The sequence below is a fragment of the Neodiprion lecontei genome, chromosome 1 (assembly GCF_021901455.1).
Source record: "Neodiprion lecontei isolate iyNeoLeco1 chromosome 1, iyNeoLeco1.1, whole genome shotgun sequence".
NCBI classification, from domain to species: Eukaryota; Metazoa; Arthropoda; class Insecta; order Hymenoptera; family Diprionidae; genus Neodiprion; species Neodiprion lecontei.
In genome coordinates, this window is record NC_060260.1 from 35,537,233 (window position 1) to 35,563,411 (window position 26,179).

General features: G+C 42.5%; 2 protein-coding genes across 7 annotated transcripts in view; one reads left to right on the top strand and one right to left on the bottom strand.

Annotated features, from left to right (window-relative positions):
* Positions 1-8,257, top strand: part of LOC107219719 (protein Wnt-2) — a 70,503-nt gene extending 62,246 nt beyond the window's left edge. For all 6 annotated transcript variants that reach the window (XM_046746767.1, XM_046746762.1, XM_046746763.1 and 3 more), the window contains 6 exons: positions 2,859-2,973; positions 3,688-3,759; positions 4,222-4,309; positions 6,093-6,272; positions 6,555-6,870; positions 7,024-8,257. In XM_046746767.1, the coding sequence (XP_046602723.1) occupies positions 2,859-2,973; positions 3,688-3,759; positions 4,222-4,309; positions 6,093-6,272; positions 6,555-6,870; positions 7,024-7,175 (923 nt within the window). In that variant the 3' untranslated portion in view covers positions 7,176-8,257. The remainder of the gene's footprint in view (positions 1-2,858; positions 2,974-3,687; positions 3,760-4,221; positions 4,310-6,092; positions 6,273-6,554; positions 6,871-7,023) is intronic.
* The window catches only part of LOC107219725 (peroxisomal leader peptide-processing protease), a 65,285-nt gene continuing 47,200 nt past the window's right edge, over positions 8,095-26,179 (bottom strand). The window contains exons 2-7 of the mRNA XM_015658050.2: positions 12,830-13,587; positions 12,316-12,485; positions 11,891-12,003; positions 11,601-11,769; positions 8,544-8,843; positions 8,095-8,452 (exon numbers count right to left, since the gene is read on the bottom strand). Of these exons, the coding sequence (XP_015513536.2) occupies positions 8,364-8,452; positions 8,544-8,843; positions 11,601-11,769; positions 11,891-12,003; positions 12,316-12,485; positions 12,830-13,587 (1,599 nt within the window). The 3' untranslated portion in view covers positions 8,095-8,363. The remainder of the gene's footprint in view (positions 8,453-8,543; positions 8,844-11,600; positions 11,770-11,890; positions 12,004-12,315; positions 12,486-12,829; positions 13,588-26,179) is intronic.

A 26,179-nucleotide genomic window follows, 5' to 3' on the forward strand; every position in this document is an offset into this window, starting at 1 on the left:
AAACGAGATGGCGTTAGCGAGGATCGAGTCGAGGTGGTGCGCAGTGCCGGACCAAATATGGCCAGGCCCTTGGGAGGCGACTAGTGCTAACCGAGCCGGTGCAATTTACAGCTGAAATGAATTTATAGAAAGTTTGGCTCATAAAACGAGGCGCCCGCCAACGAAACGATAAATTTTCCCGTTACTGTCCCTCGACAGCAAACGCCGGAGCGCCCGCCCTGTGCACATGAACACCCGACGTAAATGTTCAGCATAAATCCAGCCCCGATTCGCTAATGATTATACCGATCTTACGTTCCGTTTGTCCTTCCGGCGATTTCAGTCTTTCAACCATCGTGTCTGTTATTATATATCGTGCAATATCTATTCCGCTGACATTTCAGATCTCCGTAATACCGCCTCGATCTCATTTACAACGCGCTCGTGAAAATTTGATCAGTCCAATTTTCGTCCAATCGTTCGAATCGCGTCACGTGTCTATTAACGAGTCGCACCATCTTTATGGTTTTTTTAATCGATAACTGCACCTGAAAGTTACAGGAAAAATGTCCTAAGCCTCGCATCCCTTGGGTAAAAATCATTGCGTGCCATGCTCTGCCCACGTGAACCACTTAAGTAAACGATTTCGAAGTGCTCGTGGTCCTTATGTACGTGTTCCGTGATCTCGATGCAATTTTACCTCGCTACAGCAGCCGAGGAAAATCGAGACGGTGGGTTTGAGTAGGTATCCCGAAGCTGAAAGATCGAGCGATCGAGACTCGACGCCATAATCCTCAACGCAGAACGCGCGCAAGATCGATATCTGATCGTGAGATCGGATCGTTGATTTATAAGGCGCCTCGAGATTGGTATCATCTCCGTCCCTTCGTCTCTCCTTGGCGATGCTGCGTCTTTGCCTCAGCAGCAGAAGTTATAATATGGTACAGTTGCAGGGCAGAAGTTTGCGTGCACGCTGTTGTGACGCTACGTCAATTTAACCGGCACGCGACGACGCCGTTAAGGGAAAAGAACTTTTACAGCTTCTGGTTTTACTTTCGCAGCTGTGTATTGTTGTATACCTACACACGTATACCTCGTATTCGCAGTAAATGAATTTTTATTCCCTTTTCACATTTTTTCCTTTGGCTCAAGGGAAACGATTTTATAACCAGTTGTCTTGCACTTCCAAACTGGACGTTTCACTGTCAACGTATATCTTTTTAAGAATCTGTCTTTTCTTTACCTTCCTCGTGAAGACTATGCAAGCGAATTGGTTTGAAAAAAAAATGTTGGCTCTGGAAAATTAATCTCCTTTGGGAAATTAGATACGACAAAGAAATTAGCTGTTCGATCAAACCGAGAGCGGTAAAAAAGGGCAGAAATCCTTCCACCGGACTACAGGAATTACGTATGTTTGTTGCTATTAGTGTTAGACACCGAGGGCGTGGGTCCGAGTATCCGAAGACAGACACACGAGCACGATGCCTACGTACGTAGATGTATACATGTATAGAAGGAACGCGTACAAGATATTAATGGATCCTTTGAAGCGTGAGCTTCGTCGACTCGACATCGTTTTCAAGTTGATGTTATAGCCGGTGCGTGATCATGGCTGAGGTGCGTGGCTGCAGCAGCACCATCAGCAGGCCATTGCAGTGCCGGAGAGGAGAGATGTGGATCAAGACGATGAGACAGGCTCTCGCGTAGGCGGGAATTCATAATAATAAATAATAAAAGAAACAGAGGAAAAGATTGAATAAGAAGGGGGAGGGAGAGAGAGAGAGAGAGAGAGAGAGAGTAAAATTTCAAGCGAACAGTAACTCATTGCGGTGGCGCAGCTTGCATCGCAGAGACTGAGTCGCGAGGCAGGGACGCAATAGAATACACGAAGAAACACGAGAAACGAGCTGAGCAATTAATTGCACTCACGCTTTGCTACACTCGGCCAGCCGTAAATTAATATGATAGAAAGACTCGCTTCGCGCTGCAGTCGCCACGTTTATACTGTGCGCTCGTGATGTCAGGTGGGCCCACACGTTTCGACTTATACAGATCCAACCTTATCGGTGTCCAACTATAACACGCGTTTCCATTATTTTATAACCACTTTTTAAAAATCATTCATCTATTACCGGCCCACTCCGTGATTAAACTGTTTTCCATTACGTAAAATGGCTAATCTTCAATTCGAGAGATGTTCAAGTTTCATAGGATTGCAGTTTTATTTCAAATCGAATAAACGGTACGACGAGCAAAACATTTTCGTGGGCGGTGAACCACCTCAATATATACCGAGGATTGAACCGGCGTTGGAAAAGACGATGAATTATGCGGTGAAAAAATTAATTCGCGAATGAATTAGCGGCGTATTCGAAGACGGTTCAATTGCTGAGTATTTCAGTCCGGTGAATATGGAAGCCCGATTCACGACTCACCGATAGAGAGAAAGGAAGAGAAAGGATCCGTTAAAAGCTGATTACTGCACTTGACTCCGAACAGATTAGGGAACAATGGGACCCGCATATGGCGTGGGAGAGAGCTGAAAACGGGCGAATTGCGATAACGCAAAATGTCAGGGACACTCGGTAGAGATAAAGAGGAGATCTTTATACGGTCTTGGGTAGAATGAAGGTCGCTATATACGCGTGGGTCTGAAAGGTTCGCGGGAACTAATCGCAACCGGCGAGCTTTACATGAAACCGCAGTTTATTTTCCAGACAGAGCTTTGATCCCCGCGGAAACGAATCGCGGTCGAATAAATTCTGGTCCAGCTTCTCCCCGCCAACGAATTCCGCGATGCGGCTCGTTGTAATTTTCCTCGTACCGTTTCGGTTTTCGAATTTTCCATTGTTTCTTAATTTTTCTTTCTTTTTTCGCAGGAAGCAGAGAGGCTGCGTTCACCTACGCCATCAGTTCGGCTGGTGTTACGTACACTGTCACAGCTGCATGCAGTAGAGGCAACATTACGGCTTGCGGTTGTGAATCGGCTGTAAGGTACGCACAGAGATTTCACATTTATCGACGTGTCTTTCAGTCGTTGTAAGATTATCATGAAATTTTATTATGGATGGAAGGGGGGGAGAAAGACCGTTGCAAATATAAAATCGGAAAACAGTGTATAATTTTTTTACTTCTGAAGGCTGGAATTTCTTACACTATACAATATACATCGCTGGAAGGAAAAGAAGTTCTTCTCATCACTTTTAAAGATGCGATAAAATTCAGTGGTCTACTTTCAGCGGAATTTTTATTTCAACAGTGGAATTTCAGATTTTTCTTCTTTATTTCCTCGTTCAACAACTATATAAACATATTCTATCGCGATAAAAAATCGTCAACATTCTAACAAATTGCCTACATCGTCAATTCCACGTTCAAAGGGGTTCAATGATACTTTCTTCTCTTTGATACATTCCTACTTTCCTGTCGTCCTGGGTAAAACCGTAATCAGAACATTCGAATAAACATAGAACTATCAAATCGATCCCTTACCGACATTTTACAGATACCGTGTAATCGTATCACATGCATGTAACCGATTTCTGCTCGATAACACTGGATCGGTTTTGTTTTATTTAAACTACCATAAGACGATTGTACGGCTTTAGAGAGTCTACGCGTTTAAATGAAAGATACGGAATACAAGTTTCTTGTAGCAATACGATTGTTGGGAGCCTAGCTACATCTTGTGTTACACGTTTGTCGCAGAACCAGCAAAGAACTAGTTCCTAGCGGCTGGCAATGGGGCGGCTGCAGCGCTGACGTTACGTACGGCATGAGGTGAGTGGTTTTATTCTCTTTTCACCGTCTTGTTATCTTCCGTGCACGGCGGAAGATCATACCGCAATATCACAGGGCAGATCTACAGCCAGCGTACGCGGTCTCTCGAGCATGTGCTAAATCTGAATGTGAGCATCTGCACGTACATTGTACGTCCTTAGCTGATCCTCAGCTCGCGCGAAGGTGCTGCAATCATGTTTATCTGGCGAATGAGTTAAGGCGATATTTCTGGCTAAGGGGCGTTCGAATTTTCTCGACGTAAGATCATCTCGGTATTTATCATCTTTGGGTGTGCGCAGCTTACTTTTTCTTTTTTTTTTACAGTTATCTTATGCCGCAATTCGCCTGTAGAGATAACGTGGATGTATTCCGTGATTATCATACGTAACACGTCGTAATCGTTCGATTAATTTAAACTTTATGTCCATACGTCTTGTTTTAAACGAATACTTTTAACGGTAGGTTCGCGCGTAGGTTTCTCGACGCGAGGGAGATCGAGGGAGACGCTCGAAGTCTGATGAATCTTCACAACAACAAGGCAGGACGAAAGGTAAGAATTTTATACGCCATTTTACGTAGACTTTTCAGTATTATTCAAGTGTAAACAGATTGTGCCGAGAAAAAATTCAATCTGCATTTGCAATTCTTTCCTTAATCGCTGTTTGAGAGAATTTCAATTTTCGAACCACTTTACTCCGAAAGGTTATAGTACGTGTAAAGAATGAGTAAGTTCACGAACTTTTGACCGCATTGCGGTAACGAAGCAACGCGAATGTGGTAAAAGACTAGATTTCAGATATCGTAAGAAAACTAAACCGTAAATAAGATTGGTTCTGCATTCCGAATACAATTAAGCTTCGGTTTCGTGCTTCTCATTCCCGTGAAAGTTAACGTTTTGGTTTCGGTATTAGGGCCAGTTAGTGAGGCAGTAAAGCGAAGAAGCGCGTGAAGGAGTAGCCGTTGTACAGATAAATTTAATGGTTCGGCTAGTCCGCTTTACAACCACTTGAGAACATGCGGTCAGGAGTTCATTGGAGTTTTACGGTGGTACAGGTCACGAGAGTATTGAATTCAAGTCTCTCTCGCGCTTTTTGATCTCGAGTTCCGTGAACGCAGACGCGTTAAGTTGCCTTATAGGATATCGAAGGCAAACCAGTGAATTGAAAGCCGTGCGTGCGCGTGTCTGTGAATGTGCATAAAGGTAAATTGTAACTAAACTTTAATGCTCGACAACAGAGTTTATCGCGATAATGCAATATTGCAATACGTTATGCTTTTCGAATCGTAGGAGGTGACGGAATTAGAAAACCAGTTACCCTCGAGTATATATCGGGATTTAAAGACCGTACCTTCGAACAAGACCCAAAGAATGAAAAATAAAAGGATAAACTCGCGATGCGCGGAGATGAGCCGATAATGCAATTAACCGCAGCTCGGCTGCATCGTCCCATTATGGTTGTTTTACGTATTTAGCTCATTGCGCTTTATGGGCAGTAAAAATTTCATCCTATAACCGGGTGATAAATCACTTTCCACCCGAAGACCTTCTTCCGCCGTATAGTACGTCTGGATGCGTGCAATCATACACGTACGTACCTACTTAACCACTTTGGAAGTGAGACCGCATGCCTGCTACGCACAAGCTACGCGCAGCTATCATAACTCGAAGTCACGACAAGTGTCTTGAGTGGGTATCTTCCATAGTTGAGGAAGTTCAAAGTGCACCGGGAACTCCGTCGACCGATCGCCCGTCGGACTTATTTGATCTCCGATGAACATGTGCGACGAAGTCGAAGCGCGACGCGATCCGGCCGAACGTAATGCAAGTCGAGTCGTGAATATTAACGAGAAGGAGCTCAGGAACCGTCCGTCGATGGGTCAGCACGGATATCGCTTACTCAGTCGCTCCTCGAACTCCATCAATACTGATTTACTGACCAATATAACCACGGGCCAATCACGACCGGGAGACAATGTCCGTCCGTTCCTTGGCGCGTATCTCGAGTCGTAATTATCACCGCGGCTAACCATTCCAATTAAAACATCACCGCTGTCCCTTCACCTTGAATATCATCGGTATAGACGCGTTGCACGGGGCCGTTTCTTATCAGAATTTATGGTAGTCATCTGCAGCCATTCGTATGCATTGCGTTATTCGTTATTGGCACCAAGTACATAGGTATTCGGTTTCAAAAAAAAAAAAAAAAAAAAAAAAAACGTCTTCGGTCAGGGAGAATTTCGCAGATTTCGAATGATCCCTGCGTATCGAGTAAAATTTAATCGTCCCCGATGAAATGATATGATAATTGATCAAATTTTCTCTCTGATTTGAGATGGTGAAGGCCCTTCTACAAACGGAATGCAAGTGCCACGGTATTTCCGGTTCCTGCACGGTAAGAACCTGCTGGCGAAAGCTGCCCAGCTTCCGGCAAATCGGCGACGCCCTGATGAAAAAATATCACCGTGCACGTCCAGTACTGGCGATTACGCCAGTTCTGCCACCAACCGTACAGGTACAAAATTTTTCCAATCGTTGACTTCTCGTCTTTTATAATCGAAGACAAAAGTTAAAAAAAAAAAAAAAACTCTGTACGTACCTGCAATAGTAAATTGAAAACCAAAAAAAAACGAAGAAAAACCGTTTTTCATTCGCATAGTTATTCAATGCTCGAATTCGTTTGTAGAATTGATTGAAAGAAAAAACAAAAAAAACAAAATCGATTTCACAGCCTTTTTTAACTTCCCTACGTTCAATTAGCCCAAAGAAATAATTGTATAACGATGGCACTCTTCAGAGCTTCGCCGGCGATTCCCCGCCGTCGGATACGACGCCGATTTTGGGCAACGACGCGAAAACGCAAGGCAAAACCGCGAACGATCCGGCAAAATCGCGGCGCGAACGTAGGCCAAGGAAAAAAGGCAACAAACCACGAAGGCCGCATTTGGTCTTGAAGAGGCCCAGACCCAGCAGCGGACCCGGCCACGGACCAAAACGGATCCCGAAACGAAGTGAACTCGTGTTTCTCCAGCCGTCCCCCAATTACTGCGAGCCGGACTTGGCCCACGGCAGCTTTGGCACGCAAGGCCGCACCTGCAATCGCACTAGCCGAGGTGAGGGTCGACGATTCGCTCGAAGAAGGGCATCGGAATATTGCGAATTCGCGTTTCGCGAGGGAGATACGCCGAGTGACGGAAACTCGTTTTAACCAGAGTAACGACGAACGGTGTAACGACGACTATTCTTTCATACTCTCGTATTTCTAGATACAGACGGATGCGATCTGATGTGTTGCGGCCGGGGTTACAATACTCACCAGTACACGAAAGTCTTCCAATGCCGTTGCAAGTTCCACTGGTGCTGTCTCGTCAAGTGCGACACGTGTACGGATCGGATCGAGGAATACACGTGCAAGTAACGCGTTATATTATACGCGTAAACTCACACCTATATACATATTATGTAATGTAAGAGAAAGTACAATTGCGCTCGTTTTGTTTCTCAAATCACAATTATGTGTAATATATTATATAGGTACGTATAAGCGCGATAAGAGTCGCGTTCGCATAATGATTGTAACTCGTAATTATACATAGAAAACACCGCCCCTTCAACCAATTTAGACAAATTACTTCACCGCAATTGATCGTTGGTTTCAGTATCATATTTGCCTTGTTTTATAATGTACATAAGTACACGTTGTTTCGGAAAATTGCGGAAAGTTTTTATTAAATTTATGTAATTGAAACACGAACCAAAAACTTATAGATCTGTTCGATAGACATATGAATGTCATTAGTACGTGTATAGCTATAGTCGTATACGAATACTTATAACAGTTGTATGAAATTTCATAGGTTTCTAATCACCCAAAATATTTTATGGCGTAGAAAACGAAACAAATAAAAAACCGCGAATTAATTTTTTACACAGTCTCGTCGACACCGGATCTCAGGGACTGCAACATTTTCCGTAATCGATTGTACTTACGATAATTGACTCGATCTGAATGATTAACTTTATAATGTATATTTATATAAGTTATACGTTAATAATAATCAGCGCAGTAATGACTATGTAATTTTAATATAAATGTACTTAACCTGTGACCATAGACAACATGACACTAGGCTGTATAATATATGAGAATAATAATTTTACAGAAAAGTCCGTAAATAAGATTATACCAGCGATTAGACGTTACGTAATGGTAGAAATAACGATAATTTTAATTGTAATAATGATGATAGTGAAAGCGTTATATAGAACCTAATTCATGTTTAATAGCGGCGTACTACGTAAATTATTATTTATTAAAAAAAGATACACAAAATATAAAAATAAAAGTAAACGGAACGCGAATAGATTATACTCAATGTACATGCATGCAAGTAACTGTAATGTAATGTCTCCCCGTCGATTAACACATCATTCATTTTACATATTTATTGTATACACGCACACGCGCGCACACGTCTTTTAAAGTATCGACAGACTTGCTTATTCAACAAAATTCTTGAGAAAAGCTAACAGAAATTTAAAACCTCGGTGAAAATATTTGAAATTGATTTTTTAAATATTTATCCTAATTACGATATTTCACGTTTTATAAATGAGCTAACGGCACTGGACTCAATTTCCACCTTTGCTGAATAATAATATCATTGTTCTCCAACTTGCTTAAACATTTTACGTCTGAAACAGATAAAGGATTTTGCCTGTTTGATATTCAAAACCAAAAGGCAACAGCTGGTAAGAGAGCGTATATCCATGCACCTCCGCTTACCTTGCGTTCGAAGATACTCGCGGATCGGTCCTTCGAAAATTGTAGCGGGAACTGCCATATTGACGTGGGGAAAGAGCGCTTTGTTACCGGCTGAGGTCGCATTGCAAACAACGATTCCTACCAGCTCACCTCCTGGCCAAGTGGCAACCGGTCCACCACTTGCGCCGCTCTGGATGCAGCACGATGTTTGCAACATTCCGACCGACACGTGAGACACTCTTCCGCGTGTAACCGTTGGGAGGATTTGCGGCTGGTCGCGAGTTGAGAATAGCGGGAAACCGGCGCATACAACTTCGTCTCCTGGATTATTGAATTGCATTGTGTAATTTACTTCAGCTATTGTCGGACCTTCTACCAATGTCAATTGATTGGTTGAACATACTGTTATTACATATACTGAAAATTTCAGATAATTTGCTCCGATGTGTAAGTAACAGATTTGTAAAACATTGGAAATCACGAGCCCTGCCGGATAAAACTCACGTGAGATTGAATGGAATGAGACTGGGAAAGATTTGTAATGCAATGCATCGAGTGAATGTTTGCAATATTACTGATCAATGACGCATCGGTGTGCATGATTCAAATTTATGACGAATAGCGTGGTTTTCTGGGGACCGTGTACTATTATTCTTCTGATTTTCAAAATGAATAATTTGTAAATATGTCTTATTGACGGCATCAAAGAAAATCTGCGGAAATCCGACCTTAAGATAGTGATTTTTAAATTTAAAATATATTCAAACATATGATTTGTTAGTAGTTTTGATTAAATGAAAAATCAAGTATCAATGAAGATTATTTCATTTTCTGTGACGAGTGCGTAAAATCTAGACGATCGAGAAGAATATTGAATAATGAATAGGGCTGACCTATCATGCACAGTAATCGTGAAATGATAGATTGTACTTGTGGCGTCGACTGCAAAGGGATCAAGGTATACGTAAAAATCTATTACGATCCTTACGTTTCTTGGGGAATTCTTCGGCATCGAATTCAACCACTGAAATATCTCGTGGGTAATAATCGAACCCGCTATACATGTTATTTCAATTGCAGTGTTGAAAATTTATTAATGATTGACTTGAAAACTTACGATTAGTCTGTTTATTCGCTGCGTAGGCAATATATGTTACACGGAACTTGAAAACCATCCAAACCATTGAAAAGCAAAAATACAAATGAATGTGAAACTGGTTGACGATGAATAGTGTGTATACAGGGAATATTAATTGATGAAGTTGAAATTTCGTCATTATTTTCAGACGCCTTGGAGAAAATGGGTTACACCGTTGAATTATTACCAAGAAAACTGTGAGATTACGTAGAAATTAATATTTGAAGGGGATAATATATCGTCTAAAATTGGACATACATTTTTAATCGACAATCTCTGGGACGCAAGAGAAAATTAAAGACATATTTTCAGAATTTCTGTATTTTGTGATAATACGTGATATCTTATTCCGTAAATACGAATTATCAGCTATCAAGGTAGGTGACTCTAATTGATCCAATGGTATCAATAACACATCATTAAAACCATTTTTGTTAATGAATATCAGGCGTATAGTTTTTTATCAAGTACCTAACGAGTACAGAATTCTAGAATCCCAGTGCATTTGTCGTGTATTATGGACTCAAACGCACTCCAATACAGTTTGAATACTACATTCTCGAGGTCCAAAAACTCATTTCGCCTTGTCTTATTGGTAGGACTAAGAATTGATGTGCAAGTAACGGGTGAGCTTCGAAAAAACATTTCAAAACCGTAATAAATCACGTACGCAATGTGACATTCCAGACTTGTTTCACTATAATTTTGACTACGGAAAAAAAGTGGCAATCGCGTAACCTTTGAACCTTGACCACTAAACTTTACGGATACAACAAATCATGTTGTTTAAAAAACTAACGAAAAGTTTAGCCAAAACCTGCACCTAATCGCAAGCAACCCGTGTACCACGAGTGATAGGGATTTATCATTTTCTTCTTGATCGTTTGGCGAGATGAAACCACAAACTGACGCAACAAGAAGCGTCATCTGAACATTGCTTTGGTGAACTTATTTCCCAGCAAAAAAATAAGAGAGACCCAATACGAATGATAAAAGTTTCTTGCTATGGCTGAGGGTATTCTGCATCACTGTCCTATCGTTAGTAACGCGGAATCAGAGATGTTTGTATAACCATGGTACCATGTAACCGTATAAACATCTTACCAAAACCTGCAAATCATGCATCACAATTATATGCCATTTAGAACATACGTATTTTCCTGTTTGTGAGATCATTTTGAAAACGCTCGAAAACCCAATTTTTCCATCTCTCATATAATTATGTTGGATGAATAGAATTTATTTTGTGGTATAGCCTGAGAACGACCGAAATGAATAGCAAAACTTCTAGGGGTTGTTTAATCGTTGAGTTAGGACACGCAAATTACTGCAATTGACGACTGCTTCAACGTCTCGAGAATTGTGTTATCCCGTTTGTTTACGTAGCGGATAAATTATAGTAATTGAATATGGAATAATTGCCTGTTAAACCTCTCAGGAATCAGTGATTTCTCGTAAAATCAAGAAGAGGGCAACGGTGCGATTTTTATTTAAAAAACACACACACAATTCATTCGTGGCATATTTGATTTGCGGTTAGGATTTTACGCGATGTAGAACAATTGCTGGATGATTCAAAAATCGACGTTTCATGGTCTTACATAAATTCGTTGGCTAACGATCGCGATAGACGCTGCACTGAAAAAACACTTTGCAGACGCAAGACTTTCAAAATATTTGTCACAAACAATGAGGGGATGAGATCAAGCATTGTTTTTCCATCGTTTTGTACGGCGTGTACAAAGAATAGCAATAACAAAGCCTGCATCAATAGATTCGTGACTCGTTATACATTGTCCGAGAAGTGAAATAAAAGTAAATATTTTACAGAAAATTAAACGATGGGTGTAAAACAAAAACAAAAGCATACGAAGAGGCGTGTTAACGATACTCTGTAAATAGCATCAAGCATAAACGTGAAATGGCTATTAAAAACTCACTTTTTCGGATGAGCGTGGTGGCCATAGAGACGTTCTGCAAAGAGACCACTTCCTGTGGCTCTACACGTACGATTGCCAAGTCGTAGGATTTCTCGTTTGGCGTTTTGTAGACCAGTTCACCTCGCGCGGAGAAATTTACATTGGATATTGTTATCCTGCTGTTCGGCGCCTTGAACAAATTGGGATAATTCATAATTGGCACATGAATTGTTGCACAAATATCACACACAGCCGAGCAGCCACCACGACGGATCATTAGATAGATACAAAAAGGCGATGAAAATATTTACCTCTTTCACCACGTGAGAGCAGGTCAAAAACGTCCCAGTCGCCTTATCAACTAAAACACCTGATCCCCAGACTGATCCGCAGCTCACAACGACCACACTTCTATCCAGCATTCCTTCATAGGTTGCGAATAGCGTCGAAAAAATGTGATAACAAAGTGAATGAAATTTTCAGAATATTAACAAAGCCGATATATTTATTCAGCACGATTTTTCCCCTTGCGCTAAGATCGTGAACCCGTAAATAGGATGCTTAAAGTGTGTGAGATAACAATTTACGAACAAAAAATTAAGTTTATTGTATATATATTAAGATACGGAGGATGTCCGAGATATTTTATTCAATTTTTGCAGTAGCAGGGATCATAATCAAGCGCAAACGGTTAATTTTACATCCCTGCACTTGTCCTTACGTGCAAGTTACTTACTGACTGTACTGGGACCTAAAATAGGTGATCTGAGAATGATGTTTGTGCCAGAAATATCCAGGATGCGGTGTAGACACGGGATCAAACTCACCCCTAGAGTATAGCCGACCCATTCACCCCGACACCAACTCAGCGGGGCGACCACGATGCCAGAAACGGCTCTGTGCCCGCTATTAAAGGGTAGTTAAAAAAGCATCAGATGAGGTATCGTAAAGAATTATTTTGCAAAGCCTGCTAGGTGGGCATTTGAGAGTCCGCAGCGAAACGTTACACAATTCATTACACGATCAGACCAATTCGCTCTATGACCTTGTCTAATCGGTTAGCGAATCGAACACCAAGGTCAATTATCACGAGAAACGTGTCAACATTGGCGTTATAAATATAACGACGACCTTTTTTTCCGTCGAATGTCGAATCAGATCAGACCGTGGTGAAGAAAATCTCACGCCTGGCGGCTTTTTACAGGTTGCTGGAAGAAGTAGATAGATATTGTTATAGCAAGTATACATACCTTTTATATTTGATGAAAATCGGCCCGCCTTCGCAGCCGATGACAGCGTTAGTGTCGGTCAGCAGAAGAGATTTGGAGGGTCCTAAAACGTTGCTGACGACGCCGGTAGATACGGAATTTATGAAGACGGGATTCCCGAAGGGCGTCGATTCGATCTCGACCTCCTGACCTCTCTGTGGGAGTGCCAAGACTTTGACGAAATTTCTGAGAACGTCCCGCAGTTCGACGATGGGATTCGAGCTGGCCGCGTCACCGTTTTGTATCCTGAGGAGCAGTAGCAGTGGGAATAACTCGTTGTCAGCAACGGCGACGTTTTCGCAGAACCTCCAGGAGGAGAGGATTCCTTCGAAAGCGTCTGCGAGCAGTGGACATTTCCATACCGCAGCTAGGCGAGCCTTTTTGGTCCTAAAAGTCAGCACGGGTCGATCGCACGTTTCGTCCGACAACGAGATCTTGCTCATTTTCGGAATTACTTTTGCGCCGCAACATGGCGGTGACACGGTTCCGGTGTCTTTGACTTCCCAAGATACCGAAAACTCGATGAAAGGCTTTCTGTCCGAGCTTTTAGTCAGCACTCCAGCCTTCAAGTCTTTAGCGATCGAGCGCAACTGGTTACTTTGCAACGTCCATGGCTCTAGCAGACTTCCATGGGCCAATACCCAGTTCTCCGAAATTAACGTGCCTGAGGAGCCGAAAATATTCTTCGTATCCTCCCGGGAATGTACTATATAGGATATCAGAACACTCGTAGGCTCCATCTGAAACATAGAAAGAAAGAAATTTCTTAAATACCAATTTCATAATTTGGAAAGATTAGCGATTTTTGCAAAAGAGTAATATAATCGCCAGCGTGGCTTTAGTCGATAAATCCCAAGAGATTCTTTGCGATGCGGTTCAACAGTAAGGTACTCATCTATACATTGCGGGAAGACTCATTACTTGATCATCGTTCTGCGATTACACTTTGAAGCATGAGTCTCGAGCTTGATAATTAGAGCGTAAAACGAGAATCAAGGAGATGCTTTTTCTGCAGCTCGACCTTCGTCGACGTCTTCTCGAGGACTAACTGCAGTGGTAATACAGCGAGTTTCGTATCAAGATGGGGTAATTGGCGGCGGCCATAACAATTGCGGTAAACAAGGGAAAGAATCCACATCAAATTAGAACGAGTCTGTTGAGGGAGCGAGCTCACACCGCAAACTCCAGGCCATTAGTGTATTATTAATCATCCAATTGCAATGGCATTGGCAATAGGATGAATTGATGGGGACCTCATGCGGGGCGTCATGGATTCCGTAGAAGCGAATAACGCTCGTCACTTATCAATCAGATATTCCAATCAATCTCTAAAATGATCTCGTCGCCTCCGGGGATCAAAGTCAGCGGCTGACGAAGAGCGGTAAGAGCCGTATTCCGTTCCTCCGACTCCGCAACGGCGCACACGAACATAAAAAAAAAAAAAAAGAAAAAAAAAACAGTCAACAAATTCCAGAGAATCTGCTGACGAGCTACTCCAACGCTCTACAACGGGCACTTGATGAGGAGTCTGGGCTCGGCTAACGATGCTTCCCAAGAATATCCTTAACTTCTAACCTTGTGATGAACTCTTCGAGGTCGTTCGTACGTCGTAGGCCAATTCCGTTCGGAATGACCACTGTCACCTCATTGTCATATTCAGAACACGCGGTTCTTGACACTTGGGGTCGAAATGAAATCCCCTTACGTAACACAAGGAAGACTTTGCACGATCGAAATATGGGAAAATTATGGTAATTAGCGGGCTTCTCAACGATGTAGGAACAAGATCGGAATTCTTTTTGTAACAAAAAACGCTCTCGTACTCCATGAACGGTTTTTTTAATTCCATCTTTTTTGATCGTCGGCTGTTTGAAGTGGGAACGTTCCTTTCGCTTGAGAACCAGGCACGCCGAGATTGGCATTAACCCGTTTGGAACCTTTAATTACAACTTCAATCATTACGGACCACGTGATGCATAACACACCCGTGACTCACGATTACTTTGATCAGACATTTGCAAGTCATTCGTAGTTCCACGCTTCTAGAAGTTCGATCCGTATTAACACGCACGTGTATGGTGTATGAATTTCAACAGCGCCTATGACTCACCTCGGTTGAATCCTCGAGCTGTTATAGAATATTCCAGAGAGATCATGGCTCCCGCGGGCCGTGGATCTGCCGGCATTATTACACTGTATCCATCGCGTTCCTCGAATGGAATCTGAGTATATAATCTCGGACATTATCTCATACCCTAGGAACTTACTTAAATCGCAATTGTCTTATTTTGCAGACATGCCGATCTCGAGAATCCTTCGTCATCCTCTTACGACAATCATCATTAATTTCGTTACAGAATAAATCGGTGACGTTCTTTTGTTTATACGGCAGTATCCCGGAGTGTTCTGTCGTAGTGACGTCAATTCCACACAATGCGATCGTACGCTGATTATTCGCGATGGTCATCTTTGCGACGGAAATTCACCAGCCTCCGTCGCTCCGAACAAGCTGACCACTGCTCACCCTGATTCCTGAGGCACAGGCGAAAACGAAACCTTCAGAATTGTCATTCGCGATTATCCAAGGTGACTTAGAAACGGCGATAGAAAATAGGCATTCGAAGGTTCTTGGATTTGGATATGTGTTCACCTCTGTCAAACCGTCAATGACTCGTTCATGATTAGATCTGAAGCCTGTCAAGCCGCGCAAAGCATCCAGCATATTAAATCGTTAGTGTGCACAAGGAAAATCCGGTTACTTCTGCATGCATAATATCCTGTAGCGGAGTTTAGAGTCCAGCAAAACCCGTAATTCTGAAGTGGTTTGAACCAGAACTCCGCTGCATGGGTACGTTGCATCCGCTGTTAATTACTGGTTGTTATTTAGAAGGGAAATTGATCCGGTGGTTAACGAGACGGAACCGCAGTCCGTTCACTTTGGAGTTGAGACCGTATGCATATTGTCAGAGCGACTGATTAAGATCGCAGACATGTAATATTCGACATTCGAACAATTTTCTGTACCACTCGAAACGTATAACTACGTATTAGACGCGGTAATTCAGGTCAAATTAATTCCTGCAGCAATGTAAACAAGCACCGAAGGCAGCTCCGCAGGCTGTTTCAGCTACGGTTAACTGCATCGAAGGACGATCTACGGCACTTGGGGGATGATGAGATAGGTATATTGGGTGCCCTATCACTTGCAGCTGTTAACAAAATTGGATTATTGAATCCAAGAATAACCAGCGATAACCATTGTACCAACTTATCGGTGACACTAAAAACGACACTTAATCACAAATAATCTTGTCACTGAATCGGCGGCTAAGCTGCATAGGTCAAGATCAAGGATACGCAAAGTATGATAAGAGTACACTTTGGAGCTAAACTTAGTTTTCAAATCTAAAGGGAGAAGCATGGTTCAAGTATGGGACCAAATTTCATTGACTGCTTATAATACTGCATTCAGGTATCCCGATTAGAACGAATTCTCTGATTTCACAAAATGTACTTATTGTTAGTCAGAAGAGTCATTCGCCTGATGGACCAGCAGAATTGCGAAGAAACTACTTACATCCAGAGGAAGTCTGATTGGCAAATCGATCGATCGGTGATGGTGTGCCACGAAGCTTTTTGAATTTTAATCACTATGGCTGTACGTATCGGGCGGCAGATGAAAGGCGGCACTCTCGCAAGACACGAGAGAAATTGAGAAACATGCCCTTCGGGTATTGTACCCGGTGATTGGATAAGATCTGCACTTTATCGAGGTCCAATTGGGATCAGAACGGGATCATTGGACGGATCCTGTCAGAATGAGAAAGCCGTTACAATGTAATGCCCAGGTCCATTAAATCACCGTCTATAAATAGAGCTTACCTTAGGTTTCGAGGTGTAAAAAAAAAAAGGTGAGGGGTCGGTCACACGCTGCGGGGCCTTACGTCATTCCATAAAAAGTCTTAACAGGGAGTGTAACAAAGGCAATCTCATTCCGGGGCAAAGAGGACAAACTAGCCTCGAGCTAGGGCTGATCTCATGTTGGTAGAAACCCGACACGCAGGTTCCACGTTCCGTGAAACTTGGGTGAATAAGTTACCTGTGGCGTTGCGGATTCGGCCAGCGATTACAGTGATGAAAATTCGATAATCGAGAAAATCGTGAACCATAAAGCGTAAAATAATTCACTCGAGCCTGGATCGAGAGACATTCGCCCCGTGGATCCGTTGCGTATACGAGGCGCAGAGGCAGGCCGATGCGTTGGGCCTTTGAAAGGCCGATAGATAGCGTGTTGGAACGGTGGCGAGTTAAAAACTAGATAAAACATAATGGCGCCCGCCGGTGCCAAGCAGTCTACGTATGCCCTGCAAAAACCGGTCAGACAACTCGGCATCGTAGATCTATAGATCTAGACTGGCATACTACACGTATAACTCGGAACAGCCTCTCCGAGGCTCTTCGACCGATACAATTTTTCTCGTTGCGATCTCTTCTTGCGCCTATTTCTTGTGCCGTGGTGTGCGCATTTTGTTCTTACCTTTTGCCCTTCTCGCGATCTCTTTTATAACCTTTTGTTTTTAAATAGCCACGCCTCGCCCGGCCGCGTCCACTTCTTATTCTTCTTTTGCTTCTGCTTCTTCTTCTTCTTCTTCTTCTTCTTCTTTTTCTTCTTTATTCTTTTTGTGTACCAGGGCAAGAATCGCGCCCTCATCGTGCGACCGTGGAGCGGCGGTAGAAATTCTTGGAACAATATCCATTGATCGTAACTTTTGAACCCGTTAACCGAAAACACCCTCCACCGGCGTTTCTCAATGGGAGATCGGTAGCTCGGTTCCGCCCTAACGAAGCTGAGTTGAAAAAGAAAGAGTTCAACCCGAGATTCATCCGGTGATACCGTACGAATTGATTTACCAAATCTGAGTATTGCGTATGCGAAAAAAAAAAAAACCCCAAGTATACGAGAAGTGCCAACCGCGCTGAGTAGGCGCAATAATTACATGCTAGCGGTATTAGAAAGTCCGCTTCGCTATTCCCGCAGTAATCGTTACGCGCATGACTGTAATACGCGAAACGGAATTTCGCGTTTGAAGTTGGGCTTAATTGGTACTTGGCATAATTACCGTCTCGACTGTATAATTGGACCAGAAGAGAAGATAAAATCGCGGCGGTCAGCAGGCTCGAATGATCGGTCTGGGCTGGGCCACCCGATAGTGTCGCAAGATCCGAGTCCGGGACCAGGTGCATGGTGCCTGAAGCAGCCTACGGGTCGAGAGACAAGTATAAGGATGCCGTAACGATATCAAATGGTAAATCGATCCTTTAATCACGGCCGACGAGTTTCTAACCGGACTGGGATAGTTTCAATATTACTATTCGATCGAATCGCCGATCGCGGAGCGATCCTAGCCAGGCTCGAAATCGAGCAACGTCGGCATGCGTACCGTTACGCCCCGCGACTTGGCTTAATGCCTGGGGCAAACGACGAGAATCGAGATAAAAATCACATCGAGGGGAAATCGAGTGCGAAACCGGCGTGCTGCGGCTGCCGCCCTGATCGGACATCGGCACCCGGTTCCTCACGCGGAGCCGCCTAGCCGGAGCGGAACGACTAGCTCGACGTCGTCGGCCCGGAGAGAGGATCTCGGTCCGCGGTGCCACGCTGTCTGCAGCAACGGGCGCTGCCTGCCAGCGTGTTCCATCCTTGGCGCTGTCTTTGTTTTCCCTTCGTTAAGATGCCGCGTTCGAGATTTCTCGGTAAGATAACCGCATCGCGGTTCGCAACGACTCGAACACCGCCGATCGCCCTCCCTCCCTCTCTCCCTCCGTCGAGCTTTTTATGTTATTACAATCCTCGGCCTCGCACCTGCGCCATCGGCAAATCTCCCTAAACTGCACCTTATACCGATCCCGATAATGATTCAACTTCTGTTTATTTATTGCTCACGCTTATCGCCCCGGCGTACCTGTCGATGTTTGCGCATTGCTGCAAGTCGGTTTCAGAAAACTAGGATCACGCACATCCTTTCATCAACTGACCAAAATTGACGACAGGTACTGATTCCAATCGCTCGCTGGTATTTCCAACTCATTTTACTCGGTTATATGTATACATGGCACGAAGACCGGAGAGTATCGTAAATGCAAATAATCGATGCACGTTTTCAAGTATATCAGTAATTCCAAGATATTATTCAAACAATGCGGATAAAATGAAATTTATTTTTGCTTCAACTTCTCGCTCCAAGGCACTCGCTGATTGTCATTTCTAGTTATCACCGCTATCGATATCACTCTCTACGTTGAACTTTGACACGGACACAGATTGTCGGCAACCGAGTGCGAGCCCCCAGCCTATGAATAGCCGCAGAGGATAACAGTGGCTAGCTTACGAAGGTCCGGCTATTTCGGGTCGACTAGGATACGCGATGCCTATGCACTCCTGCGGAGGATGCAGGAATGTCGTTACAAGGAGTCTCCTGCGGGCTAACAGCGTGTAAAATGCCTTCGTAAACGGCGTTACAAGGTCGTATTTCCGTTGGCCAGATAGAAACGCCTGCGGGCAGCAGTGCTGTTCGATACTGGAATTTAAAACGCATTTGATCACGCGATAAAAGTATTTCGGGGCGAAAGCTGTTTGAGATAAAAGTTGGGAAAACGGTAAAAACAGTTCCAAAAATGATAGTGAACACGAATGAATTTGAATGACGCAAGCTTGTACGTAGGATCGTATCAACGGTTGGAAAAGATGTTTCACAATCGACGTCAAAGTCGTCAAGTTTTAGTATTTTTGTCCGCTAACGAAATCCCCACAAATTTCCTGAAAAAACATTCTATCGACCTTAAATTTTAGTGTACAGTTTTAACGCCGAAATGTAATTTTTGGCGAACATCTGACAAAATGAAACATATCACAGTCGGATGAAAACGACGAGATCATTTTGAACGTTCAAATTACGAAACCGTCCCTCAGATTATAAACATTTTAAAATTGTGGAGTTTTGTATCACTGTAAGACTTATTACACGATACGTACGGTAGCGATGTCGTTTCATTCGTCCGCAATGCCGGAGATTCTTCACACGGTTATTTTTCTTTCCTCAACTTTTGACTCGGACGAAGCGGATTCGATCATCCTTAAACCCGATTGAAAATCTACCAGACCGCACGTGTCGCGTGAGCCTCGAGAAAAGTGTGAAGATTTTTTTAAGCATGGGAGAGCCACCCTAGGATCGAGCTATGGGAATCGGATCAGAGGATATTCATAGAATAGTGCAGACGGTTTATTATAAGTATTTGGGCGCGATTTCTTGTAATTCCTGTTGGAGTTGACACCGAGACCCGGTGAACCGAATGAAATTAAATTATAAAAATAAGTTTCGTCCGGGTGTATAAATAACAGTCGGATTCGAAGAGGGCAACTCGATGCTTCTTCACCAGGGCCACTTTTGAGCTCGCCATGCCACTGTTCGCACCCAAAGTGTAACCGAAATGCCGTCGTCTCCCCTCTTGGTTATAAAAACCTCTCGTTCCTCTCGGGTGAGAATACAGAGACACGTGCTCCCGTAGTCTCTTTCACCATGTAAATATATATGGGCAGCATACGCACGTACGTACGCGGTGTAACACACCCACGATATGATGCAGGAGTGCAGATGTGTGAGCTACAGCTGCCGCACCATTGCCGTCGAGAAAAGTGCACGCCGCGCTTCTTCCCCTGTCGACACATTTCCCTTTTATTCTTATTCTTTCCTTTCTTTTGAACCGTTTTTAATGTTTTTCCTTTCTTCTTTGTTTTTTATCGACATTTTTTTTATTACCCTTCCAACCTTTTTTAAATCCCGTCTTCGGTTCCTCGTGCGGGTGTCAGAGTCTCTTCCGTTGAATAAAATTCAACCATCCGCTCGATGAACGGACCGATTCTTGACCCCGAAGCTACGGGCCGCGTTAAAAAATCGAAGACAATGAAAGTCGAGGGACTAAGATGCTGCGTAAATATATCTGTTTCTAACAAAAATTACGTTTCGCCTCAATTTATAGAATCAGGTTTCTGACACTAGAGTATTGTTACGAAATTTCTATTTAAAAAACTTCCGGATCAATTATTTTCTTATATATTGTAAATGAAATATGTTACATTTTTTTACGATCTTATGGTGCGAAAGTTTCGATACTTTGTCAGAAAGGATTTGTTTTTTTCTTTCAAACCAAGTAAAAACTACGCAATATTTCGGCAACTTTGTACTATTACAGGTATTATACACGCCAGATCCAGTTAAACTTTAGTTTTTAAATCTTCGTGAGTTACAACAAACTAAAAACATCTCTGCGGATTATTATTAGTCATTTATACAGTATTTTCTGTTCACACCGCTTCTCGCAGAATTCGCTGACTCTTCGAGTGCGGTATTGTGTGTACAAAAAAAAAAAAAAAAAAAAATTGCTTAATTTTGTAATAATACGGCACGTAAAACGAAAAAAATGTGCGATTTCAACGATTCACAGTCGTCCAAGTTTTCCCGTATTTTTCCACAGATTTCTGAGGCGGCAAAAGCAGCAGCATCGTGCGATAACCTCGCGGGCGGCTCGAGTCTCCCATCTCGGTTCTCGTCTCCTCCAATAAATATATCCCCGTCTAAAACACGAGCCGGTCTCTGATCGTTAGTCTGTATTCGAGACAGCTCTGGATCTTAAACGCTGGTAGCGCGGTTGAGGCCTCTGGTGGATATTATTACCCCGTATTGGCTCCTTGCTGTCTGCCCGACGCGGGATTTCTTCAACAACGCATTACCGTCCGATTCCGTCTTACTTGGCAGCCTTTCCAATCCGTTTGAAATCGGCGTTGACTGCCTTCCCGCGAGCGGTGGGACGAATGAGGAAATCATCGTCGAGCTTCGCTGCGCACACTGCACGGTGCACATGCATTTGACGCCTCTGATGCACTTTCAGCGAGCCTTATACTCGATTCTCTCGCAAAACGTGGACTCGTGTTTATGTCGCCTGCATTTCTGTAATATCTCGCTGTTATACGCGAAGGCGGACGCCGCGCGATCCTCGAATGAATTCACCTGTTGCAGCAGCTCGCTTTTCCAACGTCCGCAGAAACGAGTCGCGCCGCATGCCAAATGAACGGGCTGAAAAGGGAAAGTCCGTGCAATGCGGTGCGCAAAAACCTCCGATTATTCCCACAGAGATCTCCCGGTTCATTGCTGCTTATAATTTCGATATGCGTCGAGATTGCGATGTCTGTTTTAAGATCTGTACATTTAATATTTATACTCACTAACGACGAGCGAATTCTCTTCCGTGATGGTAGAATTATAAAATTTCGATTCAAATGATTCGACTGATTCTTAAAAACGAATAAGAATATACTTCACTTTGTGCGGTCCTTGTTCGTCATTATTTCAAATTTACTTGTTACGATGGTTAATCGGTACATTACATCGTACACGTCTATATTTTCCAACAAATAGTTATCTCGAAATCGCAAGTTCTAAAATCCCGAGCACAACCCTTACCCTTTCGGCCAGAAAATCATATCGCATTTGTTCGACATTTATTGGTACATCAGAAAATATGTGAGTATTATCGAAACAACATTTTGATATTCGATTATAAAACAATCAAAGCTGATCTGTACCACCACGGAAATAGTTTTGTGCATCGTGCATTGTGATCAAGTCTTTCATAAATTTTTCATCAGTAGCTACGAAAGTATAAAAAGCACATTTAAATTCGCCTTTAAAGTACTTCATTTTGTAGCAACGCAATTGCGATGAATAACCACGTCGCATAGCATGAAGACGGCTCGGATAATTACAGAGTTACGTGCGAGACTTGCCAAAAAGATATGGTAAAAATCACCTAATTTTTTGCAAACGTATGACGCAGTTTGTACGAGCGTCTTTTTATACTATGCGATACAATGGAGATGTATAAATATTCGTTGAAATGGTTGTTATACCTGAGTCATTTTTTTTATAAAGCTTAACGTGCTCCGCAGCGTCATGTGAAAAACAGCCAGGTTATTATTTCTATCTGAATACCTTGTGAAATACGTCGAGTTGCACGCGTATTATTTCCGCTATTTCATCAGCGTTCATTCGAGATTTGGACAATACGAGATGCCGATTTTGCTGTTCGTTGATACGATATTGTATAAGTGTATAACATGTAGTATTTTTTACACACGTGTATCGCCTGAATACGTATAAAAATTGCACGTGTGTACTTGAGGATATGAAATTTAAAAAAAAAAGGCACGTAATACAGAAATTATACGTTCAACGATTCTTAGAATAATTCCATAGATGCAGAAGCATAACGTGCTGAAAATGACGCGATGAATGATCGGACAAGCAAACAAAAATATTGACTGAAAAAATAATTATAACAAGAAAATCGAAACAATGTGCATAACATGCAGACGTGCCTGGATGTCTATTCATGCATAATATCAGTGTCAATACGGCGAAGTTGTAGAGTAAAACGTGAGCTGAGTCATAAAGTCAACATTTCAATATAATCAACAATTACGAATTGATTATTGAGCGGCAGGTATTTAAATAGAGTAAGATCTTCCGAGAGATATTGAAATGAAAATTTTTACTCAATGACAACATTTTCAATGAATCGCAACAAATCTTTCATACGTGTTACAAGACTTTTAAAACCCATTATAGAAAATAATAACATCCAATAATTATGTACCTCCTATGAATCGGGAAGAAAAAACAAATCAGGGTAATGAAAATTGGCTATTATCAGAAAACATTCCCGGTCAATTTCGACAATCGTAGACTTCATGATCTTGTTTCAATACCTGCTACATTTCGTCTCAAATATTTGGGTTAGAGTGTGAGATCGAGTTACTTGGAAATGTAAAAAAAAAAAAAAATAACTGAGAACCAACGAAGTCCTGATTGCTCCTTCCTGCTTCGACTCGACGCTGATTACACAGGTTTTGTTTATTCACATACATGTCCTAATGGCATTCGGCGAGATCTGTGAGGGGTGGATGCCGCTCGTGTTTATACCGATAAGATAGACATCCGCGTCGCAAAGCCGGAGTTGCGGGCAGCGACACGGGTATCGGTTTCACCCCCGTTGAGCTAAAATATGTCGCGGGTTCTTGCAATCAAGCGGAATCGCCCACTTCTTATTTGAAACCCATTCATGATGTGGGAACGGCCCACGTTCCACATTGCCTCTGACGTCGGGTTATGTCTCTTTAATCAGGTAAATGGCGACACTTCGTCATTGCCGGATGATTAGAACCCTAGAAACACGGCAGCCCGTCGTTTTACAGCTTTTCATCAAATCAACTTCGTTATTGACCCTCTTATTCCCCCCTTCTCTTTGTTTTTCTTCCTTTCCACAATTTTCGAACCCCTCTCTTTTTCCCCTTTGATCTCGCGTCTCCTAGCGTACGTAGATGATTTTCCAATCTAACTACGTAGCTTCTTTAAAAATAGACTTCGATTCATTCGTCAAGTCGCTCGTGCACCGTATAATGACGCGTGAGGCCAAGGTTGTCGAATTAACTCCGACTAATCAGGAAAGTACAGATTCAGTCACTGTTGTAATTACTTTCGATACAGATGCGGATCAATATCAGTATACACTAAAACGAACACGCTACTGGGGATTTAAAATTTTCCAAACTCCGTCCAACCCATCAACTTGTTGTGCTAAAAAATTGGCAAACAAAGTTAACGAAATTACCCTGTTAACATCTCGTACAGAGTACAAATAAGCCAGTGCGCATTGTAAAGTCGAAACGCTGCGAGATTCAAATATGGGCCGTAATTTCTGGCGAAAAGATCATCATATTAGATATTCGTACGGATAAATTGACGCGCCAGCGAATTTCCAGGCAGTGGAATAATAAGACAGACGCGAATAACGTGTATACCCGAAACTATTTAATCTGCCTGTTACAGTGGGTAAGTATTAGAGGTATACGCGCCACGTGTTGCGAATCGGTAGGTATAATTTGTTTGTTTTCCAAGCGTACATTCGCGTGACGTGGCAGCCGATGTAACGTCTCCGACCGCCTAGACGACGTGAGTACCTCGGCTCTATTTGGGTCTATTTTGCAATTAGGATCTACTTCCAGGATGAAACTGATTAGCCGTGAGAGAGGATGAGGCGCGCGTGTTCGAGCACGTGTCGTTCTTAGATACGTCGTGACCGGGAAATCTTTCTTTCATTTCTCAGGCCACGTGGAGCTACTCGATCCTTCAAAAACGGAGAAGGATGAAAAAAAAATCCACGTGTACACGATGCCGTTATTACCGTTATATGCGTGGGGCGAGCATCGCGGGGAATTTGCAGAATTACTTCGCGAATGCTTTTCAAATTACACGTTTTTTTTACACAATTTTCTTACTCTCTTTTCATTTCGCTGCAAGCTTACGTGATGGCGGGCGAATTGAAGAAAGAAAGAAAGAAAGAAAGAGAAAGATAGAGAGGGGGAGGGGGGAGGGGAGGAGGAGACGCCCTACATCGAGGGATAAACGCTTAATTTTTATTATTTCCACTTTATCTTTTTATTCGTTGTACTGGTGTATGTATAATCCTGGCGTTCACCTGCGCAGGAAGTATCATCATTATTACGACACTCGTACTTTATTTTTGGAGAGACGATTCTTCTCAGCAGAGTGAGTTGCAAAATTATAGGCATGCGTGAGTATACGAAACCACGTGCATCGACGGTTACACGAGAAAATTCTTGTGAACGCAGGTAAATGATTAAAAATTGCGAGAATATTTTATGTAAGTTAAAAAAACAAACTCACAGTGAAAATTCTTATTAAGATGACTTAACTTTGTGCCAAACACATCCTGAAAAATTATTAATTTCGATGTACGAAGCTGTTGGAAAATTTATATACGAATGAATCATGAAAATTTTCTGAAATAATAACGAGAAAAGTACTGAGCAATTGCTTGTCGTTGGTGGAAATAAAACCATTTTTACAAGTAGGAATGAAAATATACAGATTTCATTGGTACATTTTTCGACATAATAGCTTTTGAACATCCTATATCTGCAGTACGAGTAAAGAGTTTACCTGTTGAAACGATATTTTCTCATATAATACCTAATGTACAGTTCTCCAATTTCTATAATAAATGGTGATTGCGACGCGTGGAAAAGAACTCTCACCGTAAAACGGCAGCCTGAAAATAGCAAATAGATTTCAAAGGACAGCAATATTTGCAAGTCAAAAATAGAATAAAAATAATTTTCGAATTTAAGAATAAACTATACTATAAGATAGACCGAACCCTACCGCAATTATACAGCTGAAGATGTATTAAATCGTT